This window comes from Anser brachyrhynchus, assembly GCF_964034855.1.
Source record: "Anser brachyrhynchus genome assembly, chromosome: 10".
NCBI lineage: Eukaryota > Metazoa > Chordata > Aves > Anseriformes > Anatidae > Anser > Anser brachyrhynchus.
In genome coordinates this window covers 1,781,139-1,806,099 of record NC_137705.1, presented here as the reverse complement: position 1 = coordinate 1,806,099, position 24,961 = coordinate 1,781,139, and the positions used below count along the sequence as shown (strand labels likewise).

Sequence of the window (24,961 nt, the reverse complement as noted above, 5' to 3'; positions counted from 1 at the left end):
CATGCCTCCCGGACAAGAGCCGTGCACTTTGCAGGCTGAGTAACGTTCTGCATGGGCATTGCGTTCGTGTTCCTGTTTCCAGAAGGCAGGGCCGGCTCCTTCTAGGCGCGCCTGTGTCAGAGCGTGCCATCTCTTTGGGATTTCACGGAACACGAAAGCTGCCTCATACAGGCCCGTTACATTGCTCGCTCCCCGTCCTTTCCTGTTTGTACTTCACGTGTCCTCTGAATCACTCTGTGTGAAATCAGGGCTCCTGGTTTGCTCAGTGAAACTAATTAATGGAAACAGCCGCCTTTAAAACGCCGGCCTCGTCGCCTCCTTGCGCTGCCAACTTGTGGGCTATGTTGGAGGAGAAGTCCCAGCTGGCCCGGCAGGAGAGCAGCGCGCCTGCAGAGACCCCTCTCTTCCACTCGCCTACTCCTGCGAAGCCTCGGGAGCTTTTTGTGAAAGTAGACTTCCAAAAGTATGTGACAGAGAACGCGAGGTGTGACCTAGCCTTGTGAGAGTGTGGTAACTTTTCTTAAAAAGTAACAGAAAATAACAGTTCTGCCTCCCCTTTGGTCAGGCGTTGAGCAAGGCACCAGGCTGTAATCGAGTTTAATTATGGTTTCGGGATGAATGTCGGATTTCAGTCCTTTCCCTGGTGAATAAGCGAGCGTAATTATACGCACCCGGCCCGTTTAGGTGCCGAGCCTGGCGGTGCGCGCGGTGCTGCACAGCCTGTGGGACGCCGAGGGGCTTTCGGAGGCTGCCCGGTGCTGCCTGTTGTGACCAAGTCCTTTTCCCACGCCGGGCTCGCACCTGAGCACTCGCTGCCTCTGAAACGCAGGGCCTGGGACGCGTGTGACACTGCGAGCTGCGAGGCGGTGACAGCAGCGGGTCGCAGATCTCCCCGTGAGCTCCCGGGCGGGTTCGGAGTCACCTTTTCCACCCGCTGGCACTTGGCTGGCGGAGCGGGCAGGAGCGCGTTACTTGCAGAAAGCGGATTTCAGCCCAAACCCTGCCCACAGAGCGCGGCGCCGGGGCACTCTGCGTGCTGACGCACAGGAAGCGGCTAGGCCTAATGAGCAAACTTTTTAATTTTCCAGATGACCGAACAGAGGAAGCAGAAACAGCGCATCGGTCTCCTAGGACACCCTCCTCCCATGAATGTGAACCCACAGCAACCAGCGTAAGTCAGAAGGGTCACTTCTCCCTCTCGCACCGACATGAATAATGCTAAACGAGTTCAGATCCAACCACTGAGGCTGCTTCTGTGTATGTTTAGTTCATTTTGTACATACCCTGTTTTTATACTGTATGTATATGACTGCTACTATATAAAGTTTTGGGCATACGTATTGTAATTAGAACTGTTGGCACACGAAGGAGGGCAAACTTGTGCCAAAACTATCAAAATTGCCTTTTTATTGGAAGGACTAAAGAGAGCACCTGAATTGCACTTGAAAAGAATATTTGACTATGTGACATGTATTTTGTATTTAAAAAAAATAGAATAGCTAGTATTTATGTTTTTATACAATTGTGCAATATGACTTATGCAATCACGATATATTTGTAACTCCTGAATGTCCTAAAGGGAGTGCACATCTTTGAATCCGGTGTGTTAGTACAATGTAATAAATGGTATAAAATTACAGGTGTAAATGAGGCTGCTGCAAAATTGTGTTACTGGTGATTTTTCATACCCTTGGACATTTTTGTACCATGTGTGTAAATATCTTGCAATGCCATTATCTGTTGCCTCTTCCTCCCAGAGATAACGCTGGGAACCCACGAGCTGTTAAATTGATACCAATTAAACCAAAACCTTACCTTGAAGCTTCCAGAGGAGGAAAACAGGAGGTATTTTTTCAAGTGATTTCTTCAAAGTACTGAGGCTAGAAGAGCTCAGATACCAATTTTTTTTAAATGCTAAGATTTCTTAAAGGGAACTTTTTATGCAAAATGAAGTTTAGGATGAGTATGCACTACTGGTGAGTCGGTGCAGTCTCTTACAGGCATTTTGTGCCGTGACACCCGAGACCTATAACGAGGCTGTCCAGGCTTTGCATTCCTCAGTGTAGGATCCTTTCCTTTTGTTTTTTCGTTAGAGACCTCTGTGCCTGCTAAAGCTTCAGCAGACAGGCATTGCACCACCTGAAACGTGAACTATCCCGTTAGGACTGTAGCTGAGCACTGACATATGTAATACTTGTGAGAGAGCCACTTGTTGTGAGGTTGTTTTGTCCCACCCCTTTCTTTCCCTCTCCCCCTCCATTTGGTCACTTTCTTTGGTTTCTGATTCTAGAAAGTATGAGAGGAACTTCTTTTTTTTTTCTTCAATCTGTTGCATAGTTTTATACATGGACCTCATTTTACAAAAGCTAACTTCTCTGCAATACTGTCAACAAAAAAAAAAAGAAAGAAAAAAAGCTACAAACAGAGCTATGAAAATTTGTAAATGCATAAATATAGGTATTTAAATAAATGATGCAAAATACTACGTGCTCGCAGGCTGCTGGTGGTTTGTCCCCCCTCCAGGGCGGGGGGTGGCTCTGCTCGGTCTCACGCTTGCCCGGGCGCCCGGGAAGCTGCTCCGAAGGGGCCTTGCAGGCAAGGATCGCGCTCGTCCATGCCCAGCTCTGGGGGCAGAGGTGGGTCTGGAAATCGCAGAGCCAAGTCATCCCTCCTCCGGCAGAGGGGCACTGCCGCCCCTGCGGCCTCACGGGAACGCTCTCCAGTTTCTGACACTTCAGACTTGGACTGCTGATATTTTGGGCATGGCATCCTCCGGCTGAGGGGGAAAAAAAAAAGGCGCCAGTTCCACGGTGTGCGCAGGAGCGCTGCTGACTGTCTGTTTGATGAAGATGTAGCAGGAACCACCTGGTACCATTAATCATCTTTAATCTGGTAAGCGAACACAACTGTCTGAAAAGGGCGCGTCTCCCTGCCACAGGTCATCGCAAAACACCCACCAAACGCATCCCACGGAGGAGGGGAATCCTGACCTGCAGTCTCCAAGCCAGAGATCTGCTGGTGGTTCTGTGACTACTTCACCACACATCGTTTCCATACGTATCCCAGTAAACGCTGCCTTTTCCTCTGCAGCCGCTGGCTTCCAGCAAGGTGCATGCACAGGGAACGTGACAGATGCAACTGCTATCAGGGGTTGTGCAATAAAGGGAGGAGGATTTCATTTTCTCTGAACAGTAGAGACATGCATCTGACTCACTTCTTCCCTTCGTGCCATCCGGGGATAAACACACACACACAGCTCTGTCAGGCTTCCTGGTGTTTCCCGCAGTTCAGGTGAGAGGGAGGAGGCTCCGCACTCGCGGGGGGGAGGCAGGAGAGCCTCCAGCAGGCGTGAGCCCCGTGTGGGGCACGGACGTGCAGCCCTGCTTCGTCTTTGCCTTAAAAAGGCAAAAATAGCAGGCGCTTCAGCGAGAGGCGCAGACCTCGGTGTGTGCAGCGATCCGTGTGACAACCAGCTGTGTAAAACCTGCTGTTTTCACGTGTGGTTGTCATTTCCCAGGAGATGCGGTGAGATGCAAAAAGCTTTTTCCCCCGAGCTCCAGCTGCAGCCGGGTGCCTGAAGCGAAGCGAAGCCCCCCTGGCGGCAGGGGGCAGGGGGCAGGGGGCTGTGTGCCGGGGCCTGGGGCTGGTCCCGCGTCCCGGCCTGGCGGCGGTTCTGGTCGGCAGAGGAGCGCTGCTGTCTTCTTCCTGCCCTCCACCAGCAAGCGTAGCACTCACTTCTGGAAATTCATTTTCATGACAAAATTTCGCCTATTCCCACCACGTTGTACTTTTCTCTTCTTGCTCCGTTTGGCTTCCAAGGCTTTTTGACTTTTCTCTCCAGCCTGCATCACCTGGGATGTGCGACCGCTGCGGCCGTGGCTGTGGCAGCAGAGGGGGGGAGTGGACAAAGCCCCCAGCGTACGGCGCTCGCCACCCCACAGATTTTGGGGGTTCTTGCCTGTGTAGGGTTTTGGTTCAGGGCTGAGGGCTGGCACCTCGGGGCACCTGGTGACGGAGCTCCAGCAGGGCTGCCTCGGGGAGCAATTGGACTGCCGCCTTGTCGGGGTTCTTGTCCCCAAAAGCTGATTGTCTGTTGAAACTACAGAAACGTTTATTCGCTATTTGTGGCCTTTAAAGTGAAAAAAAAAATCTCCAAAGCCTAAGACTAGACTCTAATGACGCCCATGTGTTCGTTACATGGGCCTTTGCTGCCAGGATCTCAGAGGCCGAGTCCCTTGAGGCGCCGTGGGATGCGGTACGAGGTTCCCGCTGTCCACCCCTGCGGCTCTTGTAGCAGCTTTTCTCAGAAACGTCAGAAATGAGCTGTCGTCCTGCTCGGGGAAACCTCCCCGAACGGTGAGATGGGCGCGCACCGCTCACTTGGAACAGCTCCGAATATCGGCACGTTACTTCAAGGAACAGAACCGGCGCTGCCGGCCGCAGCCAGAGGCGTGTGCGCAGGAGCCGGCCTTCTCTTGATCAAAGCCCCGGTTCCGTGGTGGCCAGGAGGAGCGGCTCCTCCCTGCCCCACTGCTTTCCCCTCAGCCCACAGCCGCGCGTGTCAGCGGTCAGCCGGAGGAGAGGAAGGGGAACCGGGCACCCCGGGGCTGGCTACGCAGGAGGAGGAGGGCTGCGGGGGCCACCTGGGAGCGTGGGTGCTCCTGTGGCCAAGCTGGCTCCAGGCCGGACACGTGGGCCCCGCTCCGCTCCAGCTGCTACCCCCGGGACCCCTCCTGGAGGGCCTTTAGTTGGGTCGCACCTTCAGGAGAGTGGCGTGGACGGGGCAGAGGGGGCGGGAGGAAAGCAGGAAGGATTTCGAGATGCGGGACGAGGTGACTCGTGAGGAACTGGAATTGCGTGGTCTCGGAAACAGGGAGTGGGAGAGGAAGCGAGATTTCCCGAGTATTATCCGAGAGGATGCAACCACATCTGCGGAGGATGTGAGGGGTAGAAACTGCCCGGCTGAGAGCCCAGGAGGTTTGGGTCCCTCACGGTGGAGAATTTGTGACTGAGAACGCTTCCCTGACCGCCAATAAAACTAACGATGCCGTGACGCTTCCAGGTGGCAGTTTAAGGATTAGGTTAAAACTTGGGCGTTTCCACCGGTCTTGCAGGCATCTGTGATCGCTTAGCTTGGAATCTGATTTTTTAAAGCAGGGCTGCTGTATCTGAAAGTTTGGGAATACAATTACTTCGTCTTAAACAAGAACTTTCATTCTGAGGTGAAAATGAAAGTGACCTTCCAAAGAGGAAGGAACAAAAAGAATCTACCAATTTTTCTAATAATGGAAAGTCCTCGAGGGGAAGGATCTCCGTACATTTTTCAATTTGCATGAATGGCTGAATCTGTGGATGAGAATTTTCGTTGCTAATGAAGCGGGTGACATGCTAATCAAGGCGATGCAAATAACTGCTCAGAAAGCACAGCCCTAGCACCCTGGCCCCGAGACGGCTACAACGGCAAATCCTCGCCTTGCCCTCAATTTTGCAGCAAATTGGCACAGGGCAGGACAAAGGAGCCTGGATTACAGTCTCGGTGCTCGCGGCAGGGACTCGCGATGGGGCGCGTGTGATGGATACCTCGTTACATAATGGAGTCTTGATTGATACTTTGTCGGGGAAGTCATAATATAGCTCCCTATAACAATTCAACTTGTCTCCCAGAATGGGAAATGCTCCTACACACATGCTTAACAGGTTTTTTTAAATTGCCTATTGTATTTCTGAACAAGAGAAACTTATTTGGAGTACTTTCCCTTTTACGTTTTCAACATAAGCATCTGAAGACGTTGCCGTGTGTGTTCTTTGTGCCGCTGCGGGCCCCTGCGGCAGGCCGCTCTGCGCGGCGTTACAGCGGTGCTCGGGACGTGCGGCAATGCACGAGCGTCCGAACTCCGACCGCACCGGGCAGCTGCTGCGGGACGGGGCACGACAGAGCTGTAACCCCACCAGCGGCTCTCCGGGGGGGAGATTTGTGTTCTCATCGGGGACCTCCTGGTTCGGAGCCGATGTGGCCGTGCTCTCCTGGGCTCTGACGGGCGTTCGGTCTTGAAAGGCAAATTTCCTGCCTCTCACCGGTGCGGAGCGCGACCTTTACGCTTAACGCAGTAAACGGCGTGACCCGTGTTCAACTTTGAACTTGGTCAGTGGAAGAGGTTGGTATTTGGAGTCAAATCGGTATCAGCACTCTGCCAATGCGAGGCTGGCACTTTAACCGAGGGATAAATGGTACCTTCAGGGGAGATGCAGTATTTGTGTGTCCGTTTTTTTATTTACTACCTTTCCAACCTTCTTTCAGACTAAACATGTTAATTTGATGAATGTCAAAACCACCCACAAGTAAACCGAGTTGTCCCATCCAGTAGGCTAATGTCAATTTGTTTTTAGTAACTAGCAAGGATGCTGGAAAACCCCTATAAAGATTTCATTTTTAACAAAAAGTACCAAAAACTCCACCAGTTTTGCATCACAAAGTAGTGGTTAAAGTAAAGATTTGAGTAAAGCAGCATGTCTGTGGTTTTTGTGGGTGGATGCATCTCGGAATGACTATCAATCTGTCAAAGGGGAGATCTGCATGTCATCTCTGCATATGACAAGCAAAATCTGCAGTGACAAATATCTTTCCAGTACTCGGCTACACTGCGAGCTTCATAACCTTGCTGCCAGCCAGCATAGTTAAGTCTTGTCAGCACAGGAACCCACTTTTTTTTTTTTTTGACAGAGTTTAGAACTAACTGAGATAACCGAGGAAGGAAAGACAAATATGGAGCAGTGCTCTGAAGATGCCATCAAACACCACAACCAGCGTGCTTAGTCATACAGAAATTCAACTATGATACGCGCACAGGAGGTGCCATGCCGAGTAGCCGTATTAGACCAGCTAGCCTACTTCTGGCATGCTCTCACGAGTTTTTGGGACGCTTCTCTACTGCAGTTACATGTGTGAGTGGGACACCTGGAAATGAAATTGTGTAAGGCTGGAACGGAAAATTAAAAAAAAAAAAAAATCAACTCTACCAAATCAAGGTAACTCTGGGGAAGTCTGAGTACAGATGCAATTGGAACTGGAACTAGAAAAGTTTGCAGAAAGAAAACAGAGAACACCGATCGATTTAGACCTCAGCTGCTGTAGGAGGATGCACAAAGCCTGCTGCGCTTTTGTTGCGTGTCGCGAGAGCGCAGTGGCAGCGCCCGGAGCGCGGTGCCCCGGCTGTGACACTGCTCAAAGCCGCTGCTGCAGCTCGGCTCCGCTCGCAGCTGGAGCCGCTCCTTCCCGCGCTCGCTTCTCCGTGGGAAAGATGGAAGTGGTTTGTCCCAGTGCAACACAGCGAAAATTTCTGAAATTTCAAAAATAATCACAAGATGGGAAAACCATCCTGTGCCTAGCTGCAGTCACAATCCCAGGATGCATTCATTGTCTGTGTGAAAACAAGCTGACAGCTGGATAAATTGCCTTAGGCCAGGTGCTTCCCCAGGAGCACACGGAGCAGGAACAGCCAGACTTATTTCGAGTCAGCCTTTTCATCCACAAGAGCTATCATCCTTCAGATTCATCTCGCAGCTTTCTCTCGCCCATTATTCCTCCTCTGCTGTCTGTTCTCACCCTGGCACTCCAGCCTTTTCTTCCTTTCTTTTTTTTCCTTTCTCTCTGTTGTCTCATTTCGGAATGACTTTGCAGCTCTCACTTGCACAGAGCACTTCCTTTGCCTGGAAATGGTACTCAGTCCTAAGGGAAAGGCTAGAATCGAAGCCTGTTTACTGGTGCTTTTTCAGATGATAATTTTGTTTTCACTTTCCATCCCTAGCACTAAGTAAATACACAGAGCGCTGAATCTGAAGGCAGCAGAGAGTGGAATTTCGTATCCGTTCCATGTGTTTCAATACGACTCTTAAAATAGTGAAGATGGCATGTTATGATTTCCATTTCACTTGTGTCCGTAATACTGTTTTTACACAACAGAGATGGAAACACAATCTGTTACGTCTGTAAGAAAGTTTTACTTATGAATGATAGGAGCAATGTAGTATGCAATTAAATTGCAGTGAGAAAATTGTATCCCCTCAGTGCTAGCATACCTGATAGTAGTTAAAATTTGCAGTTGGCCTCTATTTACACGCCAGGGGAATCTTCACAGCAATTTAATCCCAGGATGATTCATTATTCGTGAACCAGCAGAACCATTACAATCCACTAGCACGGCTACCTGCAGGATCCAGACCACGGACTATCTCCCAGTGGTTCCCATCCCCAGCCCCATAACTGGTGGATAATCTGCCCCTCGTTTCCACCAAGAACCTCTCCCCGTGACCGCAGCTTTAGTGTGGACTTCGGCAATACGTCCCAGTGACTAACTGCCTGAACCGTACTGCTCGTCTCCAGTTCGAATTTTCGCAGCCACTGAATCTCGTTCAAGTACGAAAGGTCATCCCTAGGGCTTAGGAGACTTTTGCACAGAGTGATCTGGATTGCGTTCACTTAGATCTAGAGCTGACAAGAGGCTTGGGTTATCTAAACCCAAAATGCAGAGCCTCAAAGCTCCAGACTCGTCCTGAAGACACCCCAGAGCCTTCAGCTGCTCTGTGTCTGGCAGAGCGAGGACGAGAGCGAACAAAACCCTGCCGTGGGCACGGCCAGACAGGGGCGGATTGTCCGCAGGGAAACGCTGCGGGTGGGCCTGCCCTGAGCCTGCTCCCGACGGCGTGCGTCTGTGGCTGCCAACAGGAGCCTGCTCTTCTTTTTCCTGGAATTAGGAAGTGGGAGGAATACCAGGAAACGACATCCAAAGCCTGCTCCATGTAAATGCTGGGAAGAGAGTTGGAAGCGCAGGTTCCTCGCAGCGCCTTTGATGTCGGCGCCGCCAGGCCGCTCCCGGCTTCCCTCATGGCCTGCTGCTGATGCTCTGCAGGGCGCCAGCGGCGTGAGGGCACCCGGGCAGGGTGGCGGCACGGCAGGCCACACCGGGCAGGACGGCCTCATGGCTCCTCGGCTGCTGCCACCCACAAATGGCCGCTGGGCCTTCGTGCTCGCTGCGCGCCCCGGGCCCTCCTCCTGGCTGCGCGCCGCCGGCCCTCTCTGAAGCGTGACCGGCAGGTGCGGGGCACGGGGTGGCTGCGAAAGGGCTCGGCAGGCCCCAGCAGGGGCTGGTGAGATCCCAGGAGTGCGGGGACGCACCGAGGGCAAGCCACGTGGGAAATGCTCAGCTTCCCTGAAGTGTGTGAAGCACTGGGGTGTGAGCACATGCAGGCCCCGTGCCAGGCTCCTGGTGCTGACTGAGACCCAGCGCCTGCGTCACCCTCTCCGTCCACCAAAAAGCACCGCCGGACTGTGCCCGAGACCTGCTCCTAGACACCTGCCTGCTGTCCCGGCTCCTCAGTTCCTGTTCGTGGCCCTACCCGGGGCAATCTGTGCTTCAGCAACACCCAGGGCCCCGCAACTTGCACGCACCCAAGCCCCTGCCCGCGTGAGCGGGCGTGTTCCCAGAGATGGGACTGGGAGCGGGCCTGCGTGCAGTTGCTGTTTGAGTGAATATGGATTAAAAATAGTTACCATAGCCTGGGGCAGGCATGGGCAGTGGTTTCTGAAGCGCAGAGCAGTGTGCCAGCTGATCTCACCCGGGGGACAACAGCGTCAGATGGTCCAAAGCAGGACACGTGCCAGGGGAAGGCAGGCGCGCCTGTCTCGGGGATGCCTCGGTACCCAGAGCTTTCAGGCACTCGCTACCTTCGTGGCTGCCCTGTGCAGCCACCCTTCTCCTCCCGTTCCCCGCCTGGGAAGCCCAGACCCCAATTTTGTGGCTTGAGTGGGTGACAACACGGTGAGAACTGAAACTCTCAGATTTTTGCTTTCAGACCTTTTGTGAGACTAGTCCCTAGCTCAGACTTTCTGTGGGTCTAGTGCTCAGCCTGGCAGGACAGCAGGGAGAAGCCTTACTCCTCACCCATATCCTCACCCTATTTATGAGCAACCCCGCAGAAGGGAAGGTCACCTGCCTGTAAAATACCTGCAGTGCTACCGCCAGCCTCTCCCAGCTGCACTTTGGGAAAGCAGGGTTATCTCTGCCTATGCCAAAACCAGATTTTTTAAACTGGAAAAATAAATAGGCAGACCATTAAGCTTTCCTGAACCAAAAAAGCAGAGGTGGTGCATTAAATCGTGCAAGAGCAAGCCGGGCAGACAGGATGAATCAGAGGGACCAGTGACAACACGGAGGAGGAAAGCCCTTCTGGCAGCGCGCCACGATGAGGCAGAGCTCCTATTGCGTGCATTCCCGCAGCATCCTACCCACCCACCTGACAAACCCTTTCAGTCAACAATGAATAACAGTGGGAAGCCGACGACCAAAGTCCTTCATCTGGCAGCTCAGTTGTCTCATTTGGGGTGAATATTAAACACGCTATCTGAAAATAAATTGCTCTCAAATTCGGAGTTATCGCATTTTGGCTTGCCTGGGGTAGACCTGTGATTCAAGCCTCTCGTCTGTGAATGGGAAGCGTGCATAAACGCGTAACCCTATATTAGCAGAAGAGAAATGTAAGGTTGCCACCTCCAGAAAGGAAAAGCACCTGCTTGCAGTTACAGAAGAGCACACGGCTCAGCGGTGGTGCTGAGCCCGGCGCCCCCAGGCAGGCCGGCAGCAGGCACCGCGCAGCGCCCCGTCCGCGGGCTGCCTGTCCCCGCTGCGCGCAGCTGCCCGCGGGCCTTCGTCCGGCGTGTTTACTGTAACCACAGGATGAACAGTGTGCATAAATTACTGTATTTACACTGCGTTACACCATTACTCGGTGGTCCTTGGAACGAGCTTCGCTTTTAACTCAAAATCGAGATAGAAATAATATAAATCATTAACCCAAGAGTCCTGCCTAAACAAATACATCGCGCTCTCCCAGCGCATACGCCGATGAGCGTGCCCGAGCCCTCAGGGAAGCGCTGTGAGAGGAGAGGGCCCCTCCTGCCCTCTCCTCGCTGTGGCGGGGCCGTGCCGCGGGCTGTCCCCGTGCCGCAGCGGTGACCGTAAAGGTTGAGGCCGGCGCAGGCTGCTGCACCCAGCGGCACCGCTCGGCCGGGCTGCGCCGGCTAATTGCCACCGACCCCGTGACAATGAGGTAATGTCTCTGACTCCCGGGTCAGATAAATACCGCTCATTTTAGAACCACCAGACATGTTACTGAAAAACAGATAGGAAGCAACCAAAAGTCCCCCGATCGGCTGAATACAAGCTCCACTACAACTATTACTCCGGGCCTTAATTTGAATGCTCGCGTTTTTCCTCCTAACAGACATTAAGATGCAGCCGCAGAACGTGCCCAGGGATGCTCGTATTGGTTTGCAGCTCACATTTTAACTCAACTTTTTTTTTTTTTTTCCCGCTCCAGCTGTAACTCGGCAATGTTAATTTGCCTGGCACTTTGCACCAGCTGCACAAAAGCTATTTATATAGGAAAGGGGCAAATATTTTCTACACCTTCTTTGACCTTCTCCCACATTCCTCTACTACCAATTTCTTTTCCGCACGTTTTGGTGGTAAGGGAGATTCCTTGCTTTGGACGGTGGGTGCAGACCTCTGCCGTGTTTCTGCACGTACCCATCACCTGTGCACCGGCACCAGTGGTATTTGGGGCTGTCTTGCATGACTGCAAGAGTTTCCTGCTGAACACAAAGATGCACGACCGATCCACTTTTTTTGCATTTGTTTGTCTTCTAAAAACGCTTTTCAGAGGCTAACAGCTCTAGAGAAGTTTCACCTTCTTGTGCAGCACGTCTGTTTTGTTCTGTCATCTAGCATTGTTCGTTATTAGTCACTCCTTTGGTAGGGAACGCTGGGTTACCCGCACGGAGGCTGGTGCTGACCTTCTGTGCACGAGCCTGAGCACAGGCGTGCCGCTCTGCCTTCCTTCCTCGCGGGCGAGCCACCCTGCGGGGACAGCCGATTCTAGACCCAGAAAATGTGTTTACTACAAAAAGCGGCCATTAAATAGAAGAATTGGCACAACAAACTTGCAAGCATTTAGAAAAGTCATTGGTACGTATGGCAACCGCTTGTTGAAACATTTTAAAAGAAAGCTTTAAACCTTCCATTTTCAGATCAGACATTTACCTTACAAAATCTCCAAAAGTACTCTTCCTAAACGTAAGTTACCAACTCCCAAGGAAAAGAACCAAAACGAGTGCAGCTCCACCAGCTCCACTCACTTCTGCATTCACTTAGGAGGAGGTCGGACGAGAGGTTTTTTTGCACAGAGCAGGGCAGCAGATTCGGGAACTGGCCAACCCCACGAGGTCGTACTGCTCAGACAGGACACGCAGGGCATAAGCAGGAACTCAAAGGCCAAGCCCCGCGAGGTTCTTCATTTATTGATCTGGCAAGAGACGCCTGCCCATGCAAACCTGGGCTTTAATACGCTGGTGGTTATTTTGAGGGGAAAAGGCAGTGGCAGTTTCTTCAAAATCCCTTGGTGTCTCAGTCGTGTGAAAATACCGAAATGGCAGAAAATCTTTCCCCTCCAGCCTGGCACAACCTGGATGTTTGACTTAAAAAATGAGTGTGCTGGTTTTATTTTTGTTGTTGCGTTGTTTTTGTTTCCCACCCCCCCCCATTTGATTCTTGTTAATAATCATTGTCCTTCCCCTTATTACTGGAACAAGCACGAGCACATTTGAATTACGTTACGCTGTTTTAAAGAGAAATCATTTCACATGCTTTCACTATGCATAGTCCCTCTCAAAGGATGTTTACGTAAAGCACAACTTAAACATCAAGCATATTTTAAGATACTAAGAGATGGAACAACTTTTCTGCACCATTTTATTGACGAAATACAAGACCTACGGCAGATTTGGGGGCACTGAATCAAACACCATGAAAGGTTTCTTTCCTAAAGTAAACGAGACATGGATGGAGCAAAGGTGCTAAGTTACGGATTTCTGCTGAACCAAGCCTATCAGCTGGGGCTAAATAACTTCTGACCAGCGCTGAATGCAACTAATGGACGTTGGCACATCGGTCATAACGCTGTGGCAATAAATCTGCCACCAGCTGCAGAGGCATAAGCCCTGCCCTCACGATCTAAGGACTGGCTGGAAAATCACATCTCTGCCCAGCCCTGAGCCAAGCGATCAGCAGACACTCGGGCAAATGCGGTTCTGCACTGATACACAGTAAGCTGCAAGATAATGGCCTAACGAGCAGGTCTTTTCACGAACAAGTTAAAAAAGTTAAGTAATTAACTACAAAATGTTAAAAAGCAAGGATGTTAGTTTCTGAAAAGTGGAGTTCTAACAACTTTTTTTTTTTTTAGTGTGAAAAGTAAAACTCAGTGTAATTACAGGCATAACATTTGAATATTATGCAAGTGCATGCTTAGGCCTTTTGGAAAGAACAAGGTCTCACATGTTCTTCTATTTTAAATGCCTGCCGCAGCTCCTGAAATCTACGGGGAACGTGCTTAGCAAAAGGTGAGCTCAACATCTCTAAAATAACACCCTCGCCACGACCGTACTCAAAAATTAAAGCCGTGCCGGTGCTCAGCACACGATGCACGTTCACAGGTGGTTACCTGGACGCCCAGGCTGGCTTAGCGGAGCCGCAGTGTGACATTGCCTCCTCTGTGCACTTCTGATGATTCCATGGCTTAAAAAATAAAATTCTGAAGCTGTTCTGTTTTATCCTAAAAGGAATGCAGGAAGCTCAGCTAACAGGAGAACCTGCAGCGGGCTCCAGGACTGCAGCGTGCTGCGAAGCAGTGCTACCTGCCCGATAATGGGATTGTTGTTTTTTTATTTATTATTATTTTATTTAAACACAAAGCAGCCTGCCTGCTCACCAGAGGTCATCTGAAATCTGTTTGCGATCCCTCGCTACAAAGGCTAGCCACATCCTGGCATAAAAATGTTGTTTCATAAACAGAAAGCACACACACAAACTCAGCGGCACTATTCGGCCCGGTCCAGCTGCCATACGTTGGTTTATTCTTTATTTTTACCCCCCGCGCTAAGCCAGAGCTCGGCCCGGGGTTTTCACCGGCCCCGTGCCCGGGTGTAAGGGGAGCCGGGTGCGCAGGGAGCCGGCTGGCGGAGGGGACGGAGGGAAGGAGGCAGGGAAGGGAGGAGGACGGAGGGCCGGCGGCAGGGAGATGCGGGCCCGGCCCCCCCCTCGCCGCGGAGCCGCCGCATTCCCAGCCGCGCCGCCCTGCCAAGGCACGTCGCTGCCGGCCGGAGGGAGCAGCCTGGAAACCCCCGCGGCGGCGGCTGCCAGCCGCCATCGGGCCGGGCCGGGCCGGGCGGCAGCGGCGGCAGGAAGGCCGGCGGACACGGGCGGTGCGGCCCTGCCCGCGGGGGAGGCCCTGGCCGCCCGCCCGGCCCTGACGCGCCCTGGCCGCCCGCCCGGCCCGGCCCGGCCCGGCCCCGCCGCAGCCGCCAGCCGCCAGCCGGGCCGCGAGGGGCCGGGGCCGGCGGGGGCGCAGCGCGGCGCCGCCTCCTCCTGCCCCTTCCCTCCCCGCTCACGTTCCGCTCCGCATGGCCCGGCACGGCCCGGCACGGCCCGGCTCGGCACGCCCCGCAGGCGGCGCCGCGAGGCCCGGGCCCTGCCCCTGCCCCGCCGTGCCCTGGCCGAGCTGGGCCGAGCCGTGCCGGGCTGCTGGGCCTCGCCTCGGGGCTCCCCGCGGCGCTACCAGCCCTCACCGCGTGCCCAAGCCGATTCGTCCCCCCGCGGGGTTGCACGCTGATGGGAATTAGCGCCCCCCCCCCCCTTTATTATTATTATTTTTTTAATAAATTCTGTCAGTTTTGCATCTGGAGCCCTGAGGACGTGGCCAGCCGGTGCGCAGCGTTCTGCTCCGGGGCCTGCAGGGATGGCTCCAAGTGCCCGTGGGGTTCTTACCTGTAGCCAAACGCGGGTGCTCCGCGCCGCCCGCCGGTGTGAGGAGCTGCGCGGGGAGGTGCCCGGGGCACCCCGCTGTCCTGCCAGACCCAGCGCAACCGAACAGGCCCAGCACAGCCTCCCTCACCTGGCCGTGCCCGCTGCCCGCCCGTCTCTCCAGGTCCCTCTCAGCACCACTTCTTTATTTTCCCCGCCTGCGTACAGCATCTGGCACAGTGAAGCCCCGGATAATGACCACAGGGAAACACTGACAGACGGCCATTTCTGTGGTTGCGAAATCAAGAACTGAAAGGTTCGGAGATGCCCGTGCAAAATTAATTCGACTTATCTTTGGGCATGAATTAGAAGCCTTATTAGATAATCATGTCCTGCTTTTTCCACTGGAGCCCTGTTTAGGGAACGGAGTGGACAGCCTTCACTTAATGAAGCGTTTCCCAGTATTCTACTTCAGTTTTTTTTTTTTTTCTTTGTAGTGCAGCGTGTGGCTTGAGGCCCTAAAAGCCAAGGTGCTTCAGACCCGGCTGGGAGGCAGGGTGAGTCGCATCGCCCCGGGCCTCAGTGAGGTGCATGTGGGAGCGTGCAGGTCTGCTGCCCGGGAGCTGCTGGCGTGCGGTGGCAGGAGGTCAGCGGTGTGCTGTGTGCTGGTGGGTGTCAGCGGCGGGCAGGACGCCCTGCCAGGAGGCTTCGTGGACGCTTGTGGCAGCAGAGGAGCGGTGGTGCCCGCTCTGAGCTCTGAACAGGAGCTTTGTTCTGTGCAACGCAGGGCTTGGGAACGCCGGGAGTCTGCCTTGCAGACTGTTCTCGTCCCTCCTCACTCACGGCTGTTTGCGCTAACATCCTTGCCCAGCTGCTCCCAGTCTCCTTTCCAGCCCTACCACTCCCTACCTCAATTTCTGAAAAATGACTTCGCGGAAAAATAAATGGCTGTTTCTCAAACACAAGTCCAGCTTTCGTCCTTTCTGCTCGCAAACTGGGAAGCTTCCGCCTCCACAGGTTGCTGAGATTACAAGGAAGATAAACGTCCCGTCTTCAGTCCGAGTGCCTGGTCCGAGCCCAAACCACAGCAGCTCACACCTGCAGGTGCAGAGGAGATCGCTCTAAGCCGCAGAGAGATGAAATCTTTGGGGAATGTAGCTGGGAACATCCACCAAACCTCTACCAAGATACTGTGCAAGCTGCAGCTTCTCAGAGGCTAAGTGGTTGTCCACGTGCTGGTTGAGTTGTCATTGCGATGGCAAAGCTCTCCCTTCCTTCCACAGCCAGATTTCAGGCTGCAATTCCAAGGCTTGGTGGCATTAGACCTTTTCACAGGACATCTCTAAAATATTTCAGTATGGATAAAAGCTTGCCCCCCCGTTCCTTGCTTGAAACAAACAGTGAAGCTTTTCAAAATTTTTATCAACTTAGAATGGGATTTTATTATTATTATTATTACTATGGAAAGTATTGGGCAACCTTTATAACAGGTGTACCAATCTGCCTGGAATATTCCTGGAAACTCTAAGTGCAGGGCGGCGGGCCGAAGATGTGCGCTGGTTGTTGAGATAAGTGTCCGGAAGGAAAGTTCTAGGTGCTTTCTGTGACCTCAGAGGTCCTAATGACGGGCGCCATCCGAGGAACGACCCAGATGGCGTGACAGTGAGCAGCGAGTTCAGAGTCCACTTGAAAATGCTTCTGCTGCAGAAGCAACGCGTCTGTGATCCCTGTCTGTACGTCTGTGATCTCTGCCCGTATTTCTGTGCTCTGCAAGAAGCTCTGGGCTGAGACCAGGCAAAAAGCAGACAAAACTGTGGCGTTACGGTGTGATAAAACAGAGAGAGAAAAGAGAAGAGATACAACTGTCCTAGGTGTGAAGGAATAAGCAATGTTATAAGGTGAATAAGCAATGTTATATATAATGTTATAATGTTATAATGCTTATAATGTTGTATAAGCAATGTCGGTCCTCGTGCCTTCTCAGGAGCCGAGCGCACACAAGTAGCAGGCTCCCAGAGGCTAGGTTTCATTCTTCTGGGGGTCACTCAAATGCCTGTCAGGAACTAGAGAAAATACGCTTAATGAGAAACATGGGGCATTTATTGAAAGCTGCGGGCTCGCATTCCCCTGAACACTGACTTTGAGTAACCCCACCGAAGTGAAAAATGAGTTAAATTAATCTTGGGTATAACCACTGAGGGAGGCCAGCAGTATTGCAACAGAGAATTATGCGAGGCTGAACCTGCGTCCGAGCCAAACTGCGTAAAATTGTAGAGAAAGCATTAACTGAGGTTCTTGGGCCTTGATTTTACTAGAGCCGCCTGAGCGAGGGAGGACGTTAGGAGAGCCCCTTGCTGGGATGTGCCGTCGCAGGCTGCCGCGCAGCAGTGTTCCCGGTCACGTAGGGCTGTGCTAAGCAGCGAGAGGTACCCGCGCCGCTGACAGCTTTTATTGGAGAGCATTGTGTGTTTGCTAAAGGTCTCGCAGAGCCATGGTAACAGCAGCGCGCTCCGTGTCTCCCTGGGAGATGAGGCACTGGCGGAGGCCTGCAGAGCCCTGCAGGAAGGGCTGGATGCCTTCGGACTGCTGCCTGCCGCCGCGGCTGGAGCAGCCGGCGTGCAAGGGAAAACGCTAGGGCTCAGAGACCCTCCCCAAATTAAGCCTTAGGCTTCATTTTCCTGGCGTTCCGCTAAAAATCCTACCTACAGACAGCAAGGATGTCAGTGTGCGTGTGTGCGCTCTGCTCGGCTGGCGGCTGCGCGGTGCCTCTCGCTGCCTGGCAGGGGCTCCTCCAGGTCAGCTCCAGCAGGCAGCTCTGCAAATACCTCGGAGCCGCAGTTCGGTGGAGGAGATATATTCCTGTACCGCACATGTTTGGATAGGAGGAGATACGGCCCCCTCTTCTCTGTGGGCAGCTGTGATGGATGTGGCTTGTTGGGGTGACATTGTGCCTTCAAATGTCTGCGTCGTGGAGAGTATCCCAGGTCTGATTAAGAATTGCGTGCCCTTTCCTACTGGCGTGCCTAGCACAACAAAATGAACCTGATAGACAAGTGGCTTGTTAGTAAGTGCAATTGAGCAGTGTGGGGGCTTAATTTTATCAGAAGTTGTGGGTAAAACTACAGAATATTTTATGAAGCTCGTTTCATGCTAATGAAATGATAGATAGTTTTCTAGAGGAACACCTCAGAAATCCTTTTTGTTTGTTTGTTTCCTGGCTCGGAAGACTTGTGCTGTTTTTCTGTGTGAAGGAGTTAATTTGGCTCCTTTTTGTTTTTACAATTATTTACATTATGAGCCATTCACCCCAGGGACCTCTGTGTGGAGGTTCCCCTTGAAGAACCCCACCAGTGGGTCTGATAAAGCATTCATCAAGGCCCGCCAAAATACAGCTGTTTCTTAACAATGCAGGGAGAAGTCAGTCACGATCAAAGAAAAATTATCCCCCTGGCTTGACCTGGGGAGTCTGGAAATGCTGTAGCCCATATCTGCAGTTGTCTGCCACATAGCAGGGAGGTTGTAGGAGGTGTCACGATCCCACAGAGATGCTTTCTTTCATTTCTGCATGGCTGGGGCTCCACTCGTTGGGAACAGGGATCGAGGCCGGAGCTGAGCCCCCTCCTGCTGTCTGCCAGAGCTGCAGTTGATGGAATGCTGTGGGGAAAGCTACCAGCAAGCTAGTCTGGGGGCATCATTTCCATTGAAAGGAAACACATTTCTGGGAATATTGCGCTTTCAGATTAATTTGGAGATAATTTTGAAGAGACCAGGAACTCACTGGGCGTCGTTCAGTCACCTCCGCGCAGCTGCTGAGAATTAGGAGTACTCGGTGAAATAAAGCACGGACTACACCTCTTGTAAAACACTCTGAGAAGCAACCTCTGAACTAAATGAATTCTTGAGACCCCAGACAAGGATGACGAGCAAAAAAATGGACAGTTTGTGGGTTGTGGATTTATCAGAAAACAGAGCATAAAGAAACAGTTAGCACAAACTGCACCTGGAGTGATCAGGTCAGTATTGGCCAATGTAGGAAAAGGGAAAGGAGAAGGAGACAAGCTCTCTCTGAAAGCAAGCACAGACACCAGGAGAGAGAGGCAGGCAGCTGTGTGGCTTGGGGTTAGGTTGTTTTTCAGGAAAAGAAAATCTAGTGAGAATCATGAAAGGTTGTTAAATGAAGGGTCTGAGATTGGAAGGGCTTTGGTAAATACTAATAAATAGAGAAGCACCCACATGCGTGTTTTTAAAGGCTAAATTACAGGCTGTCAGCAAGGTCCTGAAGAAGTGGAAGATGCTGAAGACACTGCCTGCAGGACGCCTTGAGACACCCGGGAGCGAACCTCCCTGCACAGCCACAGGAGTGAGAAGCGGCGTGAGAGATGGCAGCGAGCTCGGGAGCGCTCGAAGGGGACCGAGGATGGTGGAGGCCATTCGCAAAGGCCAGCAAAAGCAGCCCACCTCTATAAATAAAAGTTTTGTCAGTTCCAGTTCTGAACTTTGCCCTCTCTCCATAATTTACCGTTTACATGATAGCCCTTCTCGCTTGTCTTCACCTCAGCATTTATAGAGCAGCAGGCGACGATTATCTCGGGGCAGCTCTCTGTGCCTTTGACATCCCTTAATTAAACTATGACATTTGCTAAGTATGGAAGAGAAAAATACTGGAGGAAAAAAAAAAAACCAACCACTGCATTCTCATTAGACCACTGTATTCATGAGACTTTGGGTGCCATGCAGGAGATAGGTACAAAGGATATTTTTAACGAGCTTTAGTAAAGGTGCCCTTGCTTTTAGTTTGTCCTTAATTGTATGAGCTTTGATCTTGATTTCTTCAAGAGAAATCTCACTGTGCACTTAGATATATCTGAGCAGTTTTTCTTTGGCCAGTTTCTAGGAGAAGAAAAATATTTCCAGTGGAAGGCGGTTCCAGCGAAAGTTTCACTGAGAGCATCTTCAGGATCTGGCCTGATAACAGGCTACAAATAGGCTCTGCATAGGGAAGAAAGCATGCTCAAGTGACACGTGATGGATGCACTGAGATAGATGAAGTCAAATGCTAAATTGATGGATATGCTTCATGCTCAGCTATCATGTGCAGAGGTGAGGAAAGCTTTAGAAATACATAAAAGCAGCTGAGGAATATTGCAATGCTGTGGGGGAGTACAAACTGATCTAATGGCTTGAGACCTCTTAGCCGGTTCACTCGCCTTCACATTACATCTCCAGGCAGACTGGAAGCCTCCTGGGAGGGTACTTCTGCTGTTATCGCCGTGCGGCACCTTTCCACTTTTAACCCCTGATGCAGTCAGCACCAGGCCTGCCCTAGAAGACACCTGAAATCTGTTTTTCTGATGGGAATCACTTAGTGTTTTTCTTATCAGTAAAGCAGTCAAACAAGATATGAACTCAAGGTAACTTTGAAGCTGCTTTTAAATTTATCTTGGCATTTTGATGCTTGACAAATCCAGACGCAGGGGCCTCTGAAGTCCTTGCAAGGGAATGGCAAGGCAGTAGCAAATGAAGTTTTCATTCAGGAGGGATCGAGTCTGGAAGTTTCTCTGTTTCAGGCCGTGGCTTTACAGCTAAGGTTGCCAGCAGCGAAGCTTATCTGAGACTGACTGGGCTCACTGGGTGGAGAGCCTTCACTTCAGGGAGAGCCCAGGCACTTAGGCAGAGGCTGCCTTAAATTAATACTTCTTCATACTAGAGCCTTCGATTTGAGTTTAGGGGCAGCTGGCAAGAATACAGTCTTGGAGCACAATCTATAGCACAGAGCAGCTATACTTGGGCTGTGAGCCTTCCTCTCTCCGCTGAGAGCAGAGGATAAAACATGCTGGGACTTCCTTGGTACCCTGCCATGCGCTGCCTTCTCCAGCGCCTTTTCATCTTCCCTTGCATGAATATTAACAACAGTCCTTTCACTCTGAAAACCTTCAATGTTAGAATACCTGCAGACAAGCCTCCTGAAGTCTCCGTGGCTCTCACTCCATCCCTCCGAGTTCAGTTTTGCAGCGAGGCTGCTGGCTCTCAGACTCAGATGCTGTTTTGCAATGAAGACGTGCCTTCACTGAGCCTGTCTCCATACAGGACACTTGAGCAACCAGGTACACCAGCGGCTGGTTGCCGTTATTGAGCTGGGTTGAATTTAATCAACAGCCGTGGGGAGCACACTATTTACAAAGCCGTACCCATCCGTCTGGAGAGCTTGGAGGTCACCAGCAGGAGACCGCGCTGAGCTGGGCTTTGGTTCTTCCCTGGCGATAGGTTTACAAAAGACAGGAAGAGAAAAAGTCCTGAAGCTTCAGATACTCTCCCAGATAAAGTTCCAGCACAGTGAAAGTTAGCTGCAGCTCTCGCAGTCAGCATGTGTCTGCAGTTCATTAATCATGACTCAATGGAAAAGCTCACTTTTACTGGAGTGAGTTAGTGCTGCTGAGGGGCAGCTCCGCTGGTGAGGGCAACATCCTGTTTGCAAGGTGCAGCCCTAACCTTTAGAGATGCTGTGAAAGCAGTTTTGTTCCCGTGTCTTCTGGATGTTTGTTTGCGCTTTTTTTTATTATTTTTTTTTTCCCCTCAGCTATTGGCAGATTGCTCTGATTAAATTATTCAGGGAATAAATCACTGCCCCATGAGAAGTATAAGATAAGTCTCGTGTTTCACCCTCGTCTCTCTCACTCCCACACATGACTTTGCATGTGAATCTTTAAGACCTGTATGCCCTATATTTTTTCACTCTAATGCTGCAATTAATCACATTACATAACCAGCCTGCCGCTGATTCTAATTAATTTTTTTTTTTTTTTGGAGGGGGGGGGAGGAGGGTGCGAAGAAGAACCCTGCATTTAAATAACGGGAAGGGTCTGTCTGCGGTGACAATGCCAGGAAAGGGAGCAGGACGGCTCCCTCCATCCTCCATCCTCCTCTCACCCCCGTGCGCCGGCAGCACAGGGCCCCGCGTTATGCAACGTCCCACGCCGGGGCTGACTCACGCGCTCTTACCTCACCGGGGACAGGCTAAAAATAGGGTTTCATTCTTAACTCTGCGCAGCCGGGCTCTGCCTCGCTTCCAAGAAGACCCTTGGCGGGATTAAAATAGAGCAAGTCCTGCGCTTCGTTTCCTGCCGGAGATGTCTGCCCTGCACCCTTGCACAACTGCTGTTTGTTTGTCTGGGGTTTCAGTGCATCGGCGAGCGTGCCGGATGCTTTCCGAGGCAGGCAAAACACGATCCGACGCTCGCACGATTTGCACGCGGGTCGGGCAGGGCGCCGCGGGGAGAAGTTATGTGGCAGCGGGGAGGCTGGGCGAGGGGAACCGCGCCACGGGGGGCTGCGAGCCGGCAGTCCCGCAGCCTTGGGAAGGGACTGGAAGGATGTGAGATCAGCCCCGGCGCAGGAGGGAGGGGATTGCCAGCCCCAGCACGGTGATGCAGGGGAGAGCCGCTTCCTTTTCCTGCCAAAAAGCTTTGTTCTGCATCTCCAGCACGGAGGAGCGAGGCGACCCGCTGCCTCCCGCCGCGCTGACGGGAGCAGCCCCGGCCAACGCAGGCCGCGGGCCGGGCACGGCGCTGCCAGGAGGGCAGGAAGGAAGCAGGCGAGCAGCCCCGCTGTGGTGGCTGCAGAAGGGCCCTGGCACGGCTCCTCGTCCCCTCTCACGGCAGCGTGGCCCGTGGAGCGCGCACGTGCCTCGGCTCCTTCGCGAGGCCCTCGGCTCCCAGAGCTCTGGGATTACCGGGGAGCTCCGCTCTCGGCCCGAAACAAAGCCGCTGCCCGGCCGTCACTGTGGCTGTAAGTGCAGCCTGGAGCCCGCACGGCCACAGAGGAATCAGAAAAGATGAAAACTCCGGCGCTGGGCACATCGCTGGCAGCGTTTCTGGCCGGCCGGGAGCAGCTCTGGGCGCTGCCGGGTGCGTGGCCCGGGCTGCGCGGCCCTGTGGTGCCAGAATCGGCCTCGGCTGGTTGGGAGGCCTAAACAATGTGAGAGTGGAAACGTGCTACCTGAAACAACACTTGTTTTCCTTCTAACTGCCTTTTCGAAAGCACTGTCTGTTTCTAAATTGGCTTCTTTCACTTGGGGTTTGAGTTCGGGCCTGTTGAAATGGCAGCCGGGACAAACAAAGTGAACCACAGGCTCCTTGGAGGAGCTTAAACCCGGGTGTTTGCTGCTCCTGTTTAGCCGATTGGACACGCTCTCTGTAGGTTTACCATAATGACAGAGTTTCTTAAACATAAATCCTGTGCTTAGGGGGATGCGTGACCATTCATTGATTCCAGAGCTAACTTTACAGAATATTTGTAAGGAATTTTAATCAGATTATAACTAACATATCTGCTTTCTAAAAGCCACGTAAAGACTCGTCTTCTTTAACTTTCTGCTTCTCTCCAAGGGCACAGACGCTATGGGGGCAGCCGGTTGTGCCCGGTTGTTTCTCCCCTGGCTTTCTGCCCTTGCAGCACAGCCCTCGCCCTGCAGCCGTGCAGGGACCCTGCGCATTGGGGATGCACAAGGGTGGTCGCTTATGTTATTTATTGCATCTTCAGGCCCTTCTGGCCTCGATGACAGCCCCTCATGCACCCCATCACTTCATGGCAAGGTGAATCTGAGCTTCCTCCACCCATTAGATGCGGCAAATAATACATCCCCGGTGCAGGGAGAGCATTTGCCCTAGCTCAGGAGCCACAGCAGCAAGGCTCATGACTGTGGTGTGTGGCTGCAGGACCACCAGACGTCCATCCTGGCAGATGGTCCCACTGGACATGAACCCGGCCAAGACCTTCTGCTGGCAAGTCTTCTGCACGCCACTCGGGCTGGGGTTTCTGTGGCTACTGTGCAGAAGAATTGCTCGGTGGGATTTTGTGAATGGAGTGGCAGGAGGCTTTGACGCCGGCCAGCTGGCTGGGGCGTCTCCCTGGGTGCTGCTGCACTGATGTTGCCTGTTTGATGTGACTGAGAAAGAACGCAAGTGGCCTTGCAGGAAACCTGAGCAAAGAGAAAGGAGACGCTGGCTAACTGTGAGGAGACAGCAGCAAAGAGAGCAAGGGAGAGAAGAACTGTTCAAGGAAAGAGGCTCTTTAACAAAAAGAAGAAAAAATGGGGACCAGAATAAGGGACAGCAACAAGAAGGCAAAATAAAAAATATAAATAAAAGGAACGTGCAGGAAACAAAGATCATAAACGAGAGGGTAGAGTGAAGGAAGGAAATGGGAAGAGAGGCACTGGTCTGTGAAATGGAGAAAGCCAAGGCCCTCACAGCCTGCACGTTACCAGCAGGTTGGTGGTACATGTCCTACATCGCTGCAGAAGTGCAGGAAAGGGTGCAGGAGGAAGTGCTGGAGCCTAATTACTACCTCCTGTTATTTGGGACAAGTGTTTTAAATTTGCATTCTGCTCTGACAAGCATTACTCCCTCTAATAATCTCAAGTCTCGGTTTGGAGCTGGAAGAAGATTTCCAAATAACATAAAAGTAAGTCCTGGCCTTGGAGATGGGAGCAGGAAGCGCGCTGGTGTGCTGGGAGCCGGGTGCTCTGCTTTGTCATTTCTTTAATGCTGTCTGGTGGCTAGAAGAGAAATGTGTCTCTGGCTATGCCTGCCCTGCCATGATCTGAAAGCTAAGCGGGGAAGGTTGACGGAGAGGCTCTCCTTTGTGTCTGCTTTTCATATGTACTTGCTGTGGGCCAGGTTCTGTGTTCTTCTGTGCTGATCGTGCTGCTGTACGTGATGTAATGCAAAGCTAAAACAGCCAGGGAGTCCCACAGGAGAGTTTTCTGTTTACATAAAACTCAGAGAAATGGCATAGTTGCTTCCTACATCATCTGCACGCAGTTTGTTCTGGTAGAAGGGATAAAAGGTGGAGGAGCAGGACAGCCTGCACCAGCAATGTCTGAGTTCGACGTGATTAACCACGGACGGGTTTACAAAGGTTGCAGATGTTGGGCTGGCATCCCTGATGCTGCAGGAAGGAGACAGATGGAAATCGGGGAGGCAAAGCTCGCTCCTGAGGGCTGCAGCCTGTGGCGTGCACTCCTACGGAGAAACTGAGCCGTGAGCCACGCGGCTCAGCTCGGTGCCACCCCCACGAAAGGGGCAGGTTTGCTCAGGGCGGATGGGGAG

General features: G+C 52.3%; 1 protein-coding gene and 1 long non-coding RNA gene across 15 annotated transcripts in view; one reads left to right on the top strand and one right to left on the bottom strand.

Annotated features, from left to right (window-relative positions):
* ITPR1 (inositol 1,4,5-trisphosphate receptor type 1) overlaps nucleotides 1-2,485 on the top strand; it is a 169,940-nt gene extending 167,455 nt beyond the window's left edge. For all 14 annotated transcript variants that reach the window (XM_080605983.1, XM_080605984.1, XM_080605993.1 and 11 more), the window contains one exon: nucleotides 1,089-2,485. In XM_080605983.1, the coding sequence (XP_080462109.1) occupies nucleotides 1,089-1,175 (87 nt within the window). In that variant the 3' untranslated portion in view covers nucleotides 1,176-2,485. The remainder of the gene's footprint in view (nucleotides 1-1,088) is intronic.
* On the bottom strand, nucleotides 1,784-24,313 carry LOC308200370. The gene is made up of 2 exons (XR_013955573.1): nucleotides 14,877-24,313; nucleotides 1,784-12,528 (listed from the first exon to the last, which is right to left on the bottom strand). It is a non-coding gene; the product is annotated as an uncharacterized lncRNA (long non-coding RNA).
* Between the last annotated feature and the right edge of the window lie 648 nt (nucleotides 24,314-24,961).